Genomic DNA, 15,253 nt, shown 5'->3' on the forward strand with positions numbered 1-15,253 from the left:
AACAATTTGTGTAGCTACATTCTTTCCATTATAATGAAAAATAAGCCATCTAAGTCGGTGTAGACAATGTATTAATTACAAATCATTCAGACAGTGACCTGAAAATCAACTGATGCAACGGAGTGCAATTAATGAATGTACCTCTAATGATCTTTGTTTCTTACAGAACATGTCATTAACCAATGTTTTCATATCCAGGAGCCGGAAGTATAGACATTATATTTAATTTAAATTTTGGCAGTAATCTCCTAGGCTATAAGATTTACAATTAATTTAACAAAAGTACTTTATACACATGCATCTGAAACAAATATGCATACTGCATTGATTCAAGCTATGGGGTTAATCCAATTAGGAGCAAATTGTGAGTATCGAGTTTGTTTCATGAAACTCGATGACTTCGCACGAATGCTTGGATCCCAAAAATTCTCCAGTCCAATTAAAAATGCCTATTCATGGTACTCGCAGCGAAGGTTTGCGAAATGACTGCCAAATGCGATGTGAGAGATATGCATGAAAAAGTGGGGAGACCCTCCTGGTCCCCCCAAAATTTATAATTTCATTAGCAGGACCGTATAGAAGGCTGTTTGTGGGCATTAGGAAAGTACTGAATGTTTTTAAATGGTGTCAAATGGCTGATTCGTGCTTTCTTTAAAAAATGCAAACAAATGATAAAAAGCAAACTTTTTTTGTTTAATCTCAAACAAATTAAATGAAAAAATGCAAAAAAAAAAGTAAGAAAAAAGATGATTTTGGGGTACTTTGAGGACACTGAAAAAATGTAAAAAAATTATAAAAAAAATCATTCTTCAATCAAAAATACTGTAATTACATTTGGGGTGCCTAAACTAATGAAAAACTTTATTTTGGGTTAATTTGAGGCCATTTTTTTACCATAAAAAAATGACATGTAATTATTGGGCTAATTAAGCTAATTGGAAACCTCCAATTGCCTAAATAATCATACGGGGGGTGTCCAAGGGGTTCAGCACGGTGTCCTGATATTTTATCCTTAATATAAAGATTTTCCTTTTCAACTCTCACTCTCAGGGAGGTCCAGATGGAAACATGTGAATTTACTTTGACTGGTTCAGTGCGAGTTGCTAATTGAATTGTAAAATTAATTTGCTATGCAAATTCGAAGAGAAAACAGCAACTCGCACCTCGCAATTCACAACTAATTGGACTGACCCCTATGAATAAAACAAATGCTACAGTGGATAACATGAAACAATAATAATAATAATAATAATAATAATAATAATAATAATAAGATGATGCATTATAAAAGCTTCATATTCCAGATTTCTTTTTTTACTTTAATGTCTTCTAATATACAGTACAGTACAGAATTACATGTTAAAAATTCTGAATGCTTGGCACAGATTTCCACCTCTTTACAGAGCGCATTTTGTCCAGTTCAAACCATTTCCCTTTTTGGAGCCCTTACCCTTAAACTAGACCTTTACACATGAATGGAGGCTTAAATTTGGGGGTTGATGGAGAGGAAGACTAGGAGAAAGATGTCATTACAGAGAAAGGTCACATATGCTTGGGTCTAGCTGCAGGGGTGTCACTCTTCCCACTTTAAGTTTAATTTTGTTTATTTATGTACAGTGGTGTATCTATGATGGGTGTGCAGAGCCCACAACATACACTCTGCACCCATTTCGTATACTTACCTCTACAGAGTCTTGCACTGCAGAAATCACCGGTAAAATGGGGCGGCCGCCATTTTCCTTGAGATTTGCTCATGCGCAGCACAGTATTTGCCTGGGGAAATGGCACCGGCACAGTAGCAGCATCTGATCAAAATTGTGCCACAGAGAGGAGAGGGGCCGCATGAAGGCAACACGCAGGCTCCCTCCTTTCTTAATCCGCCCCTGCTTATGTATTGTATATAATTAATTACCATTCACTAGGGATGAATTATTTCCATGTTTTTATCGTGTATGGATAAGATGCAATAGGGCTTAGAACAAACAGTGCAAAGAGGGAGTAAACTGGAAAATAAATACTGTCCTAGGATGGGCAAACTGGTGTCCGATGATGAGCTGGCCAGGGCTGAGTGGTCCTGAAATAAAAAGCTGTCATTGCCAGTCATGAGTTGAATCCTTCCATCCAGCAGCACATATAGATCACTAGGGAGGATGCAGAGGTTAACTCTGATTGGAAGTATTGTAATTGTAACCAGATGAGTCTCAGTAATCTGCAAACTGAAATTCTAGTGTAAGAAATGTTAGAAAACGAGTTGAGCAGATGATAAGATCTTCAAGTAAACCCTACTAAACACCTAATAACTGTATGAGCACAAAGAAAAGCAGCTTTCCAAAATACAGTATACGGGATTATATATCAAGTTCCAGTTAAAAAGAAACCTACATCTCTGTATACAGTATTATATATATTGTAACTAAAATTTGTTACTAAGAGGATATATAAATATATATATATATATATATATATATATACATACACACACATTCTGTAGTTATAGAGAACTAACAATCAGGAACAATACTGAAGGATTATTTCATACCTGGTTATTAAAATATAACTGGTGATTTAAATAAACTGTCAAAATATAATCATTTCCACAGCAGCACTGCATTTGTAATGTGGCAAAATATGTTGAAGAGTAAATCAGCTCTAAGAAATTTTGACATGATGATATCCCAGATTCATCTAATACTCATTATGGCTAAAGAAAGATAATTAAAAATCAAATCTCTTCGGATTAACATCAGACGCATTTGTGCTCCATTCTATTAAGCCAAACAGTGAGACAAATGTATCAATTTTGCTGCTTATTGACAATGGAATGTATATATATATATATATATATATAGTACCAGCCAAAAGTTTGGACTCAACCTTCTCTTTCAATGGTTTTTGTTTATTTAAATTATTTTCAACATAGTAGATTAATACTGAAGACATCAAAACTGTGAAAGAGCACATATGGAATTATATTGTACACAAAAAAGTGTTAAAGCAAAATATGTTTTATATTTTAGATTCCTAAAAGTAGCCCCCTTTTGCTTGGATGACAGCTTTGCACACTCTTGGCATTCTCTCAATCAACTTCATGAGCTTTTACAGTTGCAAAAACCATCAAAGTTCTTGAAATTTTCAGTATCGACTGACCTTCATGTCTTAAAGTAATGATGGACTGTCATTTCTCTTTACTGAGTTGAGTGGTTGGTGACATAATATGGATTACAACAGTAGTTAAATAGTGGTGTCCAGTGTGTACTAACCCCACCTCTGCACAACACGGCTGATGGTCTCAAACACATTAAGAAGACAAGTAATTCTACAGATTGACTCTTGACAAGGCACACCTGTTAATTCACAACCATTCCAGGAGACTACCTCATGAAGCTGATTGAGAGAATGACAAGAGTGTACAAAGCTGTCATCCAAGCAAAAGGGCACTACTTTGAGGAATCTAAAATATAAAACATATTTTGATTTGTTTAACATTATTTTGTTTACAGCATAATTCCATATGTGTTATTTCAAAGTTTTGATGTCTTCAGTATTAATCTACTATATTTTAAATAATTTAAATAAACAAAAACCATTGAAAGAGGTGTGTCCAAACTTTTGACTGGTACACATATATATACATATATATATATATATAAATATATACTAAAATCAAGGGGACAAGATTGTAGCATCAACATTACAGTCCTACTGTACATCTACATCATATATATATATGCAACCTTTACTTTAGATGAAAGACATATGCTTTGCACATTAGTTTAATGTACACTTTCTCACATTAGGGTTAATGCAATGTAATGTCACATTTTGTAAAAACTGGGATTTGTCATGACAAACTTACCATTCTGCACTTATGAAATGTGCACTTAGCTTTACATATCTACATCAATCCAAGCACACATACAGGGCTCGACTAAGGGCCTCATTGGCCTGGAGCTGAAGATGACCATTTATGAGAACAGGAGGAGGAGTGGCCAGTGCCACATGGGCGTGTACACCCCCACAGGGGCATAGAGAAGGGGAGTGGCCAAATAGCGGAAGACGTGGCCGCGTCTCCCACTACAGCCCAGCACACAGAAGTCTGTGCTGGGCTGCTGACAGGTAAGAGGGATGGTTAAGCCCGAGTAATTAGTACCTGTCCCTTCCCCTCTCGGCACCCCTGCACCTCCTTACACTATCAGCCCCATTGTCTCTCAATGGGCTCTATTTACTACAATCCGTATATTGAATGCGGATTGTAGTGTGATATTACCGAGTGAATTCGCATTGCGAATTCAGGCAATATCACAGGGATTTACTATAAATCCCTTGCAGGGACAGAGCTTGTGATAAAGCTATGTCCCTGCGGATCCCATCCGCACTCTAGTCGCGGTATTTTCGGAAAAAATACCGCGACTAAGAGCCCGAGCATGCGCCGACCCACCGTCGCTGCTACCCCCCACCGACGCTAAGCCCCGCCCCCCGCGATCGCGGACCCCCGCGACCCCCCCTCCCTTCATTACACTTACCTGCATCCTCCTGGCCTCCGGAGATCTTCTCTAGGCTTCCCGATCAGGTGATCTCCATACTGCACTTGGACCCGATCACCTGATGACCGGGCCGCAGTGCACTATGGGAGACCAGCTGACCGGAGAGGAGCCATCACCGGAGGCCCGATCACCGGTCCCTGGATTCAGGTAAGTAAAAAAAAAATGTTTCAATTTTTTTTTTCTTCTTTTTACAGCAATCAGCTTGCGGTCTGTTTAGACCACAGAGCTGATTACTGGTACCGGCTCCCGCCTCTGCTCTCCCCGTTAGAGCAGAGTGGGAGCCCGGTAACCGGGGGAGACCTCCAGGTGGTGTTATTATCACAGGGCTTCCCCCGGTATTTTTTTACAATTTATTTTTAGTAACTCTGGTCGGATCACATTTCCCATTACAATTATGGGAAATGCGATCTGCTTTACTAAAAATAAGTGATACTAGGGGTTGGAGTAGAATTTTACTAATTCTACTCAAATTGCCCTGTAATAACTACAGGTGAAACTAAAATAATGTGAAAAGGGTGTGAAAACACCCTTTTTCACTTTATTTTAGTAAAAATAATGTTAATAAATAGAGCCCTATGTATGTACGTAAAAGTAGAAAAATTGCATAATTTTTTGAGAAAAATAGAAATACAGGTGGCTGGTTATCATCATGCTGTCATAATGATGGGGATTTTTTTCCCAGATGCATTTTGTGTTAGCACCTAAATGGGAAATCTTGTCCAACTCTGAATATGAGTTAATCTGAAGCAGTAAACTATAAAACATAACAAAAATGCTTCTTTATTCTCCTGTAATGAAGGACATGCTTTGGGCTCATCTGTTTGAGCACTAAATAGTTACAGTACATATGAATTTTGCACTGGCTAATTGAAAACATTGAAGTGCTGGACATTATGGACTCATGATGTTACACAGCCTGAATTTGATATATTACTGTGACACTGCTGGTGGTAAGGGATGAGAAATGACTGCACAGTGTAATCACCTTTTATCAAGATAGATATTCAATACTTGCAGACCCATCTAATTTGCACTAAAAGATTTGACATTCACTGACTGCCTCTGCTAATCTCCAGGCTGTTAGCTAATGGCAGTTATCTAGCAGAACTCTTATTTCAAGTATAACTTACACAAAATAATAGCAGCGAAAATTGAGAAACACGGATTTTAATTTATCTCCGTCCAGCTGGAGCAGAGAACAGTTTACAAAATGTAACAAGTTAGAATCAGAATAATTTGAAGGCGATGCAGTAATATGCCAAACTACTGTAAATTCATTATAGGTGTTAATACTAGTCATACCCCCTGAATTCTCTTTTACTAAGTATCTTAAGTAATACAATTTTTTTATTTACAGGAATTACAGAAAAAATAATACACATAAAACAAAGGGACCTGAAAAGTTTTCATCGGGATATGGAAATACATTTAAAATTCAATGGCATTGAAAATGTATTATAGGATATCACATGCTGTGCATGCAATATACTGCAGGGGATGTAATCGGCATCCCGGCGTGCGGGATGCGGGCGGTCTTAATACCGGCGCCGAAATCCCGACACGTCGGGATCCCGGCACCTGTAACCCATCCGTAAGCATCCCAAAGGTAAGTATCGGTGTGTTACGGGGAGGGTAGCATTAGCAAGCGGGGTTAGGGTTAGGCATTAGGGGGAGGGTTAGGCACTGGGGAGGGGGTGTTAAGATTAGGGTGCGGGGAGGGGGAGGTTAGGTTTAGGCACTAGGGGGGAGGTTAGGTTTAGGCATCGGGGAGGAGGTGTTAGGTTTAGGGTGTGGGAGGTTAGGTTTAGGCACTATGTAAGGGGGGTTAGGTTTAGGCACCGGGGAGGGTGGGTCAGGGTAGGGGTTAGAAAAGTACTTACCATAGCGTCCTATGGGTGTCAGTATCCAGGCTGTCGGGATGCCGCTGTCGATATTACGACCAGCAGCATCCCAACAGCCGGGATATCTTACGCAACCCTACTACAGATAAGCTGCAACAGGCATGAATAGAATTCCTTCCAGTATTTCAATTATTCTCAGGAACTGAGCATAGGCGTCTTTATAATGGGTGCAAGGTGTGCGGTGCACACGGGCCCCTGGGCCCAGGGGGGCCCACACCGCACACCCTGCACCCATAGTTAATAATAATATATTTACCTCTCCGCAGATTCCGATGTGCTGCAGAGCAGCAAAAACTCACTTGGAAAATGGCGGTAGTGATCTGCACATGCACAGAAAAGATGTCTCCGGGAAAATAGGCGCGGGCGCCATTTGCAGTGAGGCTGCACACGGGCCCCCTCCTCTCTTAAAACGCCCCTGGAACTGAGTAGTTATTGAAGCTGCTTTGAAAGCAAAGGATCAACATAAATCTAATGCTGGATACACACTGGACGACATATATCGTTCGTACAGCCGATCGTGTGTACACGTCTTTCACTGATATGCTTCGACTGTGCAGCACGGCAGGTGCAATATATCTGAAAGACGTATAATTGACATCTGCATGTGTGTACAGAGGACCGACGGACTAACCCATATGCTGGACACAGGAACCAGTGACACAGATATCATAATTGGGCAGGCACATTTATCTGGCCAGAGATATTGTGCAGCAGATTGGTAAGTGTGTACGCTTCCCAAAATCAGTTGCACAGTTACTGGGTCCGTTGGTAGGTGGTGCCGCCAAATGTGTACCCTACTGTACATAATAATAGTACAATATGTTCTACAATATATAGCTTACAATTAATTGGTAAAATTAAACTGTAAAAAAAAAATTAATTGAATAAAAATAAACAACAATAAATAGGGATATTACACAAGAGCGGCATGATCTTTCCAGTTGAGCTATTCAAAACTTTGGAGACTTATTACATACCTTCAACATATGGGAGTGTGCACCCATAAATGGGGCGTGGCCTCATGGGAAGGGGCATGACCTTGTTTCATACCTCCATTTTTATCACTCTGAGGACGTGCCCAGCACTCCACGAGATGCTGGACTGCCGCCAGGTTCTGCGCACACTGTGTAGATGCTGTGCAAAGCAGCGTTGTGGGAGTGCTCCCCCCAGCTACTCCCCTGTGGCCTGCGGGTGGGACAACAGGACAGTTGGGAAGTATGCTACCAGTGGAGTACCCCAGTAGGTTACCAATGGAGTACCCCAGGGATCTGTACTTGGGCAAGTTGTTTTTTAATATCTTGGTGATATTGCAAATGGTATTGAAGGGAAAGTATGCCTTTTTGTAGATGACACAAAAGTATGCAACAGGGTAGACACATCAGGAGGGGTAAAACAAATGACTGAGGATCTGGGTAGACTAGATGAATGGGCAAGAACATGACAACTACAGTTTAATGTAAAAAAATGCAAAATCATGCACTTTGGGCTCAATAACCTAAAGGCTAAATATAGTATCAAGGACACTATAATAGAAAATACAGAGGAAGAAAGGGAATTAGGAGTCACCATTTCAGATGACTTGAAGGCAGACAAGCAATGCACCAAAGCATTGAGGAAGGCAAGTCAGATGCTTGGTTGCATAGGGAGAGGAATCAGTAGCAGGAAAAAAGAAGTGATAATGTCACTGTATAGGTCCTTGGTACGGCCTCATCTATAATACTGTGTTCAGTTCTGGAGGCCATATCTCCAGAAGGATATAAATACATTAGAGATGGTACAAAGAAGGGTAACTAAAATGGTGCATGGCCTACATCACAGAACTTACCCAGAAAGGCTATACTTAAAATGTATAGTTTGGAGCTTGAGAAGGGAAAGGGGAAACATGATAGAAACTTTCAAATACATGAAGGGTTTTAACAAGGTAAAGGACGGAAGCATTTTTCAAAGGAAGAGAAGTACAAAACACGAGGACATGAACTGAAACTGGAGGGTGGTAGGCTCAGAGGAAATTTGAGCAAAAACGACTTCATAAAAAGGGTAGTTGACAAGTGGAATAGCCTCCCATCAGAGGTGGTTGAAGCTAGGACGGTTGAACAATTTAAACACACTTGGGATAAGCATATGAATACCCTTAAGAGGGACGTAAGGAGCAAATAGGGTTGATGTTGCCAAAAGGATAAATGAAAAGGAGCAGACTAGATGGGCCAAGCAGTTCTTATCTGCCGTCAAACTCTATGTTATTAATCAAACAGTAAGATGGCTGACAGATTCTTTCCCATAGGATAACACATTCACAACACTTTGCATTAATTAAACATGGTAGAGAGTACTTGTATTGACTAAACACAAATCATATGATGTTGTAGATGCAGTCTTCCATATTCTGGATAAGCTAGGCCTAAAAGCTTAGCAGCCATCATTACAACTAGTAAAAAGTGGACAAGATAAGTGGAAAAAAAAAAATAGGGCGTGTACAGTACATACATATTCACTGTGCATGCACGAGTCACTGGGAAAATGTCCGCCGCCATTTTCTCAGTGATATATGCACTCTGGAGACAATGGACAGGTAAGTATAAGACTATATGGCCTCACACCCTGCACCCATTATAGATACGCCCCTGCATGTTCATGTAGATGCGACTAAGGTAGACCAGGACACATAAGCGACTGTTAGGAGGTGCTACTCTGGTGAGTGTTTCATACTCGGTGCAAAATGCACACTGATCATGAAGATTATGATGCTGACAATTACTGGTATTGCTTTTGATTGGCTGATTACATTTGCACCCCTCCCACTATAAACAATCCTTACTGTGGCTATTATATTATATGAAGTCACAGCCATCTATTGATATTCCTTAATTGATATTTGCCTGCGGACCACGACCAAAAAGAATATTCCCAATTGGCTTTCAAAGGGGAAGACAAGGAGTGTTTGTATTTTATTGGATTTAATTTATATTTTTCTCTTCTCTTTGCGTCTGTACTTAATTGTATTTCAAATGGATAATGCAACTTTCATAAAGATTAATAACACTGTCCAGACGCAATCTATCTTATGTACAAATCTTTATTTGTATACAATTGGATAATGTGACTTTAGCATTTATTATTAATATAATTAAGCAACATGATTGTCATGCCATAGTTTTCTCCCAGCGTTAACATATGATATGCACATCTGGAGATGCGTCCTGCACAGCATAAACACGGAACTGCGTCAATTTCACATTAGCATTTAAAAAAAAAAAATAAAATGCATCCAGCTATACATTGGTCCCATGTACAGAAATTGGCCTAGTAATTGTACTATGCTTGCACATCCTACTCCTAAAGTCACTTGGCTGCCTGCATTCCTATGTGTCACATTGGGATGTAGTTATCAGACCGGCTGGCGACATGCCGCCCATCTGAATCCCAACACTGAAAGTCCGACACGGGACTTAAGATAGGCGTCGAAATACCAATGCCTATCTTAGTCCCGACGCTGGAAATCAGAAGGACGCAGCCCAAACGTAGTAAGTCCGGGGCACCTTTAGCGTTAGCCCCGGGCGGGTGGGGAGTGTTAGGTTTAGGCAGTGTAGTGGGGTTAGGTTTTTTTTGGGGGGAGAGGTTAGGTTTAGGCACCCCTAGGGGAGAGGGTTAGGGTTAGGCACTAAGGAGGGGGGGTTAAGTTTAGGCACGAAAGGGGGAGAGTTAGGTATAAGCACTAACAGGGAGGGTTAGGGTGCGGGGTGTGGAAATTTAGGGTTAGGCTACAAGAAGGGAGGGTTAGGGGGAGAAGGAGGAAGGGTAAGTATACTTACTCAACCCCTGTTTGGATACCAACCATCAGGATACAAACCATCGGGATGCCGCTGTCAGTATTTTGACAGGAGGCATCCCGACAGCTGGCATTACATACCCATTCCGACACATTACTATCATGTAAATAACTGTTTACTAAGTGTGTTTTTTTCCAAATTTACAACGCTTAAAATGCCAGTATACATTTTCACAGAACACATTTATTAATTAAGATTCTGAGCTACTCACGGTTAATTCCTGATCACGTCCCATCATTATGACCGTCCTGTTTACTGTTCGCAAAAGTTGCACAGTGATTTCCTGAATGTGGTGGAAAGTTGACTTCTGATGAAATAATATTACAGTTAAAATTAGTGCAACCACCTAAGGTTTTGGGAATACTCATGAATTAGATATAGCTTTGCATTTACATTTATAGAAAATAAATTATCTTTTTTTGTGAATTGCTTTTTTTAGAAAAAGAAATGCTTTCTTTTTCTAAAAAAATAATATGAACAGAAAGTTTCTGTCACTTCAACAAACTGCAGAAATCAAAATTGTATGTTAATAATCATATTGTCATCTCAGGATTTTCAGCCCACAGGACAGCCCACACCAATAGCTAATTTATAAAACACTAATTCAATATAATAGGAATTAAAAGTGTGGAAGGCACAGGTAAAATTTTATAGCTGATTTTCTCAAAAGCAGCATGTTCGTTAAAGCTGCATTACCGCTTATGAAAGATCTGGTCCTCTCCCTCCCCGGCAAGGCCAGTTTCAGGTTTGTGGGGTCCCCAAGGCAACTAACTTGCAGGGGCTTCTACCAATAATATTGTCAATAACATAGGCTGGCGCTGTTATTAACAAAAGTATAATTCATAAATACTGACAGCACTGTAAATTAATGAAACACACTGTAGTGCCCCAGGTCACATTACAGATATGCCAAGCTACAACCTTGCTGCTAGCACGGCAAATCACGCCACGCATGGCGCCAGACGTGCACCAGCAAGCGGATACGCGTATTGTGTTCACACTGCGCCTCCATATGATTGCATGGGATACGTTTAAGAAGCTGGCGGCCACAATCCCGACCACCGGCTTCCCAAATCCTCTATCCCGCCTAGGGATAAATGACCGGCGTCTAAAATCTAGACGCCTGTCATTTTCCCGGCGCCGGTAGACTGGCGCCCGGCATCCCGACCGAAGGGATGCTGGGCACCGCGAGCGGACAGCCGCGGGGGGGGGAGGGTTCGTTTTAGGGCACCCGGGGGGGAATTAGGGTTAGGCACCCCCCCGGGGTACTTAGGTTTAGGCAGCAGGGAAGGGGGGTTTAGGGTTAGGCACTTAGAAGGGGGAGGTTAGGGTTAGGCACCCCTAAGGAGGGATAGGGGTGTTGGTTAGGTTAGTAAGTACTTACCTTAGGGACGATCGGGATTTCCAGCGCTGTTGGGCTTCCGCTACCGGGCTCTGGTGTTTTGTCGGACTGCCGCAGCCGGGAATCGGACTGTCGGTCATGCGGCAGCCGGCTATTCATACCGAATGCGAATGCATGGTGCGATCACAGTGTGCGCCATAGCGTATTGCACCGTATGCAGGTGCAGGGAATCACATGGCGCAATGCGTGAACGCGTTTGTGACGCGATCAGCCACAATGTAACTGGGCACCTCTGAGAGAAACCCCTGTTCATAATTGCCACATGCCCCTTATGCTGGTGATGAAGCTATGTGTGGGGAACAGCCCCACCTGCCCTGTTGGTAATCTGGTACTGCTCCCCGGAGCTCCAGAGTCAGCTCTATGCAGCCCTGGTCTGTCTCACAGTTCAGGCTGCAAACAAACTTTGACAGAGACTGCAGGCGTACCAGCTTGCAGAAAGGATCTGGGAGCAGGGACTTTTATTCCAATGCTTTTGTCTATACCTAGACCTTTATCAAGGATATACCCTTAAAGGTTTAGATGCAGGCCAAAACATTGGAATAGAAAGGACCATTTTGAAACATAAAATGGAAAGTGCTATTCATTAATTTTGTATGTGTACAAAATGCAGTCTCCCCTAACCTGGCTTTGCACATATTTCTAATATTTTATTTATAACCTCTCTAACATCTAAATTTCTTAAGGACTTCAATGTGTTTTCACCATCTCAGATTTAGTAGTACCTACTATTCTAAAACCTGATAAGAAAGCTTATGTGGGATTTCAATTCTCATCATCTATGTCAAAGTAAACTTACACAAGCAACAGACTACGTTTATTTGGTGTATTCATGGTTAGGAAGTGAGCTTTGTGCCAGAGAGGCACAAGATTAATTCTCCCAGGGTTGTCACACTATCGACATACATACAAAAGCATTTCTGTATACTAGGGGGCTCTTTAACAATTATTAATTGCGGGTGCTAGTGCTCAAAGTGAGAATTTGAAATGGGGGTATGGAAATTTTAGTTGACCCCCACCCCCCCAAGCTTTAGGTATTTTAATATTCAGATTCAGCCTCTACTTTCTTCTCAACCTCTGAACCTCACATTGCATACTTCCCCTCCCACCCCCTGCACCTCACACTGCCTGCTTCCCTCTACCACCCCCTGCTCCTCACACTGCCTGCTTCCCACTCCCACCCCCTGCCCCTCACACTGCCTGCTTCCCTCTCCCACCCCTGCACCTCACATTGCATACTTCCCCCTCCCACCCCCTGCACTTCACACTGCCTGCTTCCCTCTCCCACCCCCTGCCCCTCACACTGCCTGCTTCCCTCTCCCACCCCTGCACCTCACATTGCATACTTCCCCCTCCCACCCCCTGCACCACACACTGCCTGCTTCCCTCTACCACCCCCTGCTGCACCTCACACTGCCTGCTTCCCTCTCCCACCCCCTGCCCCTCACACTGCCTGCTTCCCTCTCCCACCCCTCTGCAGCTCACATTGCATACTTCCCTCTCCACACCCCTGCACCACACATTGCATACTTCCCTCTCCACACCCCTGCACCACACACTGCCTGCCTCCCTCTCCCACCCCCTGCTTCTCATACTAAATGCTTCCTTCTCCCACCCCCTGCACCTCACATTGCATACTTCCCTCTCCACACCCCTGCTCCTCACACTGCCTGCTTCTCTCTCCCACCCCTGCACCTCACATTGCATACTTCCCCCTCCCACCCCCTGCACCTCGCACTGCCTTCCTTCCTCTCCCACTCCCTGCACCTCACACTTCCTGCTTCACTCTACCACCCCCTGCTCCTCACACTGCATACTTCCCCCTCCCACCCCCTGCACCTCACACTTCCTGCCTCCCTCTCCTACCTCCTGCTTCTCATACTACCTGCTTCCTTCTCCCATCCCCTGCACCTCACATTGCATACTTCCCCCTCCTAACCCCTGCACCTCACACTGCCTTCCTTCCTCTCCCACCCCCTGCACCTCACACTGCCTGCTACACTCTACCACCCCCTGCCCCTCACACTGCCTGCTCTCCTCTCCCACCCCCTGCACCTCACACTGCCTGCCTCCCTCTCCCACTGCCTGCTTCTCATACTATCTGCTTCCTTCTCCCACCCCCTGCACCTCACATTGCATACTTCCCTATCCCAATCCCTGCACCACACTGCCTGCCTCCCTCTCCCACCCCTGCACCTCACATTGCATACTTCCCCCTCCCACCCCCTGCACCTCACACTGCCTGCCTCCCTCTCCCACCCCCTGCTTCTCATACCACCTGCTTCCTTCTGTCACCCCCTGCACCTCACATTGCATACTTCCCCTCACACCCCCTGCACCTCATATTTGCATACTTCCCTATACCAATTCCTGCACCACACTGCCTGCCTCCTTCTCCCACCCCCTGCACCTCACATTGCATACTTCCCTCTCCCACCCCTGATCCTCACACTGCCTGCTTCCCTCTCCCACCCCCTGCACCTCACACTGCCTTCTTCCCTCTACCATCCCTACTCCTCACACTGCCTGCTTCCCTCTTCCACCCCCTGATCCTCACACTGCCTGCTTTCCTCTTCCACCCCCTGATCCTCACACTGCCTGCTTCCCTCTCCCAGCCCCTGCACTTCACACTGCCTGCTTCCCTCTCCCTCCCCCTGCACCTCACTCTGCCTTCTTCCCTCTACCACCCCTGCTCCTCACATTGCCTACATTCCTCTTCCATTCCCTGCACCTCACATTGCGTACTTTCCTCTCCCACCCGAGGCTACTCAAACTGACTGCTTCCCTCTCCCACCCCCTGCACCTCACATTGCATACTTTATTTTTCCATTGCCTGCACTGTGCACCTCACACAACCTGCTTCCCTCTCCCAACCCCTACCCCTCACACTGCCTGCTTTCCTCTCCCACCACCTGCACCTCAAACTGCCTGCCTCCCTCTCCCACCCCCTGCTGCACCTCACATTGCATACTTCCCTCTCCCGACTTCTGCACCTCACATTTCATACTTCCTCCTCCCACCCCCTGCACCTCACACTGCTTGCCTTCCTCTCCCACCTCCTGCACCTCACACTGCACCTCTACCACCCCCTGCTCCTCACACTGCCTGCTTCCCTCTACCACCCCCTGCTCCTCACACTGCCTGCTTTCCTCTCCCACCCAGTGCACCTCAGACTGCCTGCCTTCCTCTCCCACCCCCTGCAACTCACACTGCCTGCTTCCCTCTACCACCCCCTGCTCCTCACACTGCCTGCATTCCTCTCCCACCCCCTGCAACTCACACTGCCTGCCTCCCTCTCCCACCTCCTGCTTCTCATACTGCCTGCTTCCTTCTCCCACCCCCTGCACCTCACATTGCATAATTCCCTCTCCCACCCCTGATCCTCACACTGCCTTCTTCCCTCTCCCAACCCCTGCACCTCACACTGCCTGCTTCCCTCTCCCACCCCCTGCACCTCACACTGCCTTCTTCCCTCTACCACCCCTGCTCCTCACACTGCCTGCTTTCCTCTTCCACCCCCTGATCCTCACACTGCCTGCTTCCCTCTCCCAGCCCCTGCACTTCACACTGCCTGCTTTCCTC

The 15,253-nt window shown here is 44.2% G+C and overlaps 1 protein-coding gene across 1 annotated transcript in view; it reads right to left on the reverse strand.

The window, feature by feature from the left end:
* DOCK2 (dedicator of cytokinesis 2) overlaps window positions 1-15,253 on the reverse strand; it is a 966,148-nt gene that overhangs the window by 482,842 nt on the left and 468,053 nt on the right. The window contains exon 27 of the mRNA XM_088465050.1: window positions 10,484-10,579. Within this exon, the coding sequence (XP_088321176.1) occupies window positions 10,484-10,579 (96 nt within the window). The remainder of the gene's footprint in view (window positions 1-10,483; window positions 10,580-15,253) is intronic.

Source organism: Taudactylus pleione, unplaced genomic scaffold, assembly GCF_031769625.1.
Source record: "Taudactylus pleione unplaced genomic scaffold, aTauple2 ptg001827l, whole genome shotgun sequence".
NCBI lineage: Eukaryota > Metazoa > Chordata > Amphibia > Anura > Myobatrachidae > Taudactylus > Taudactylus pleione.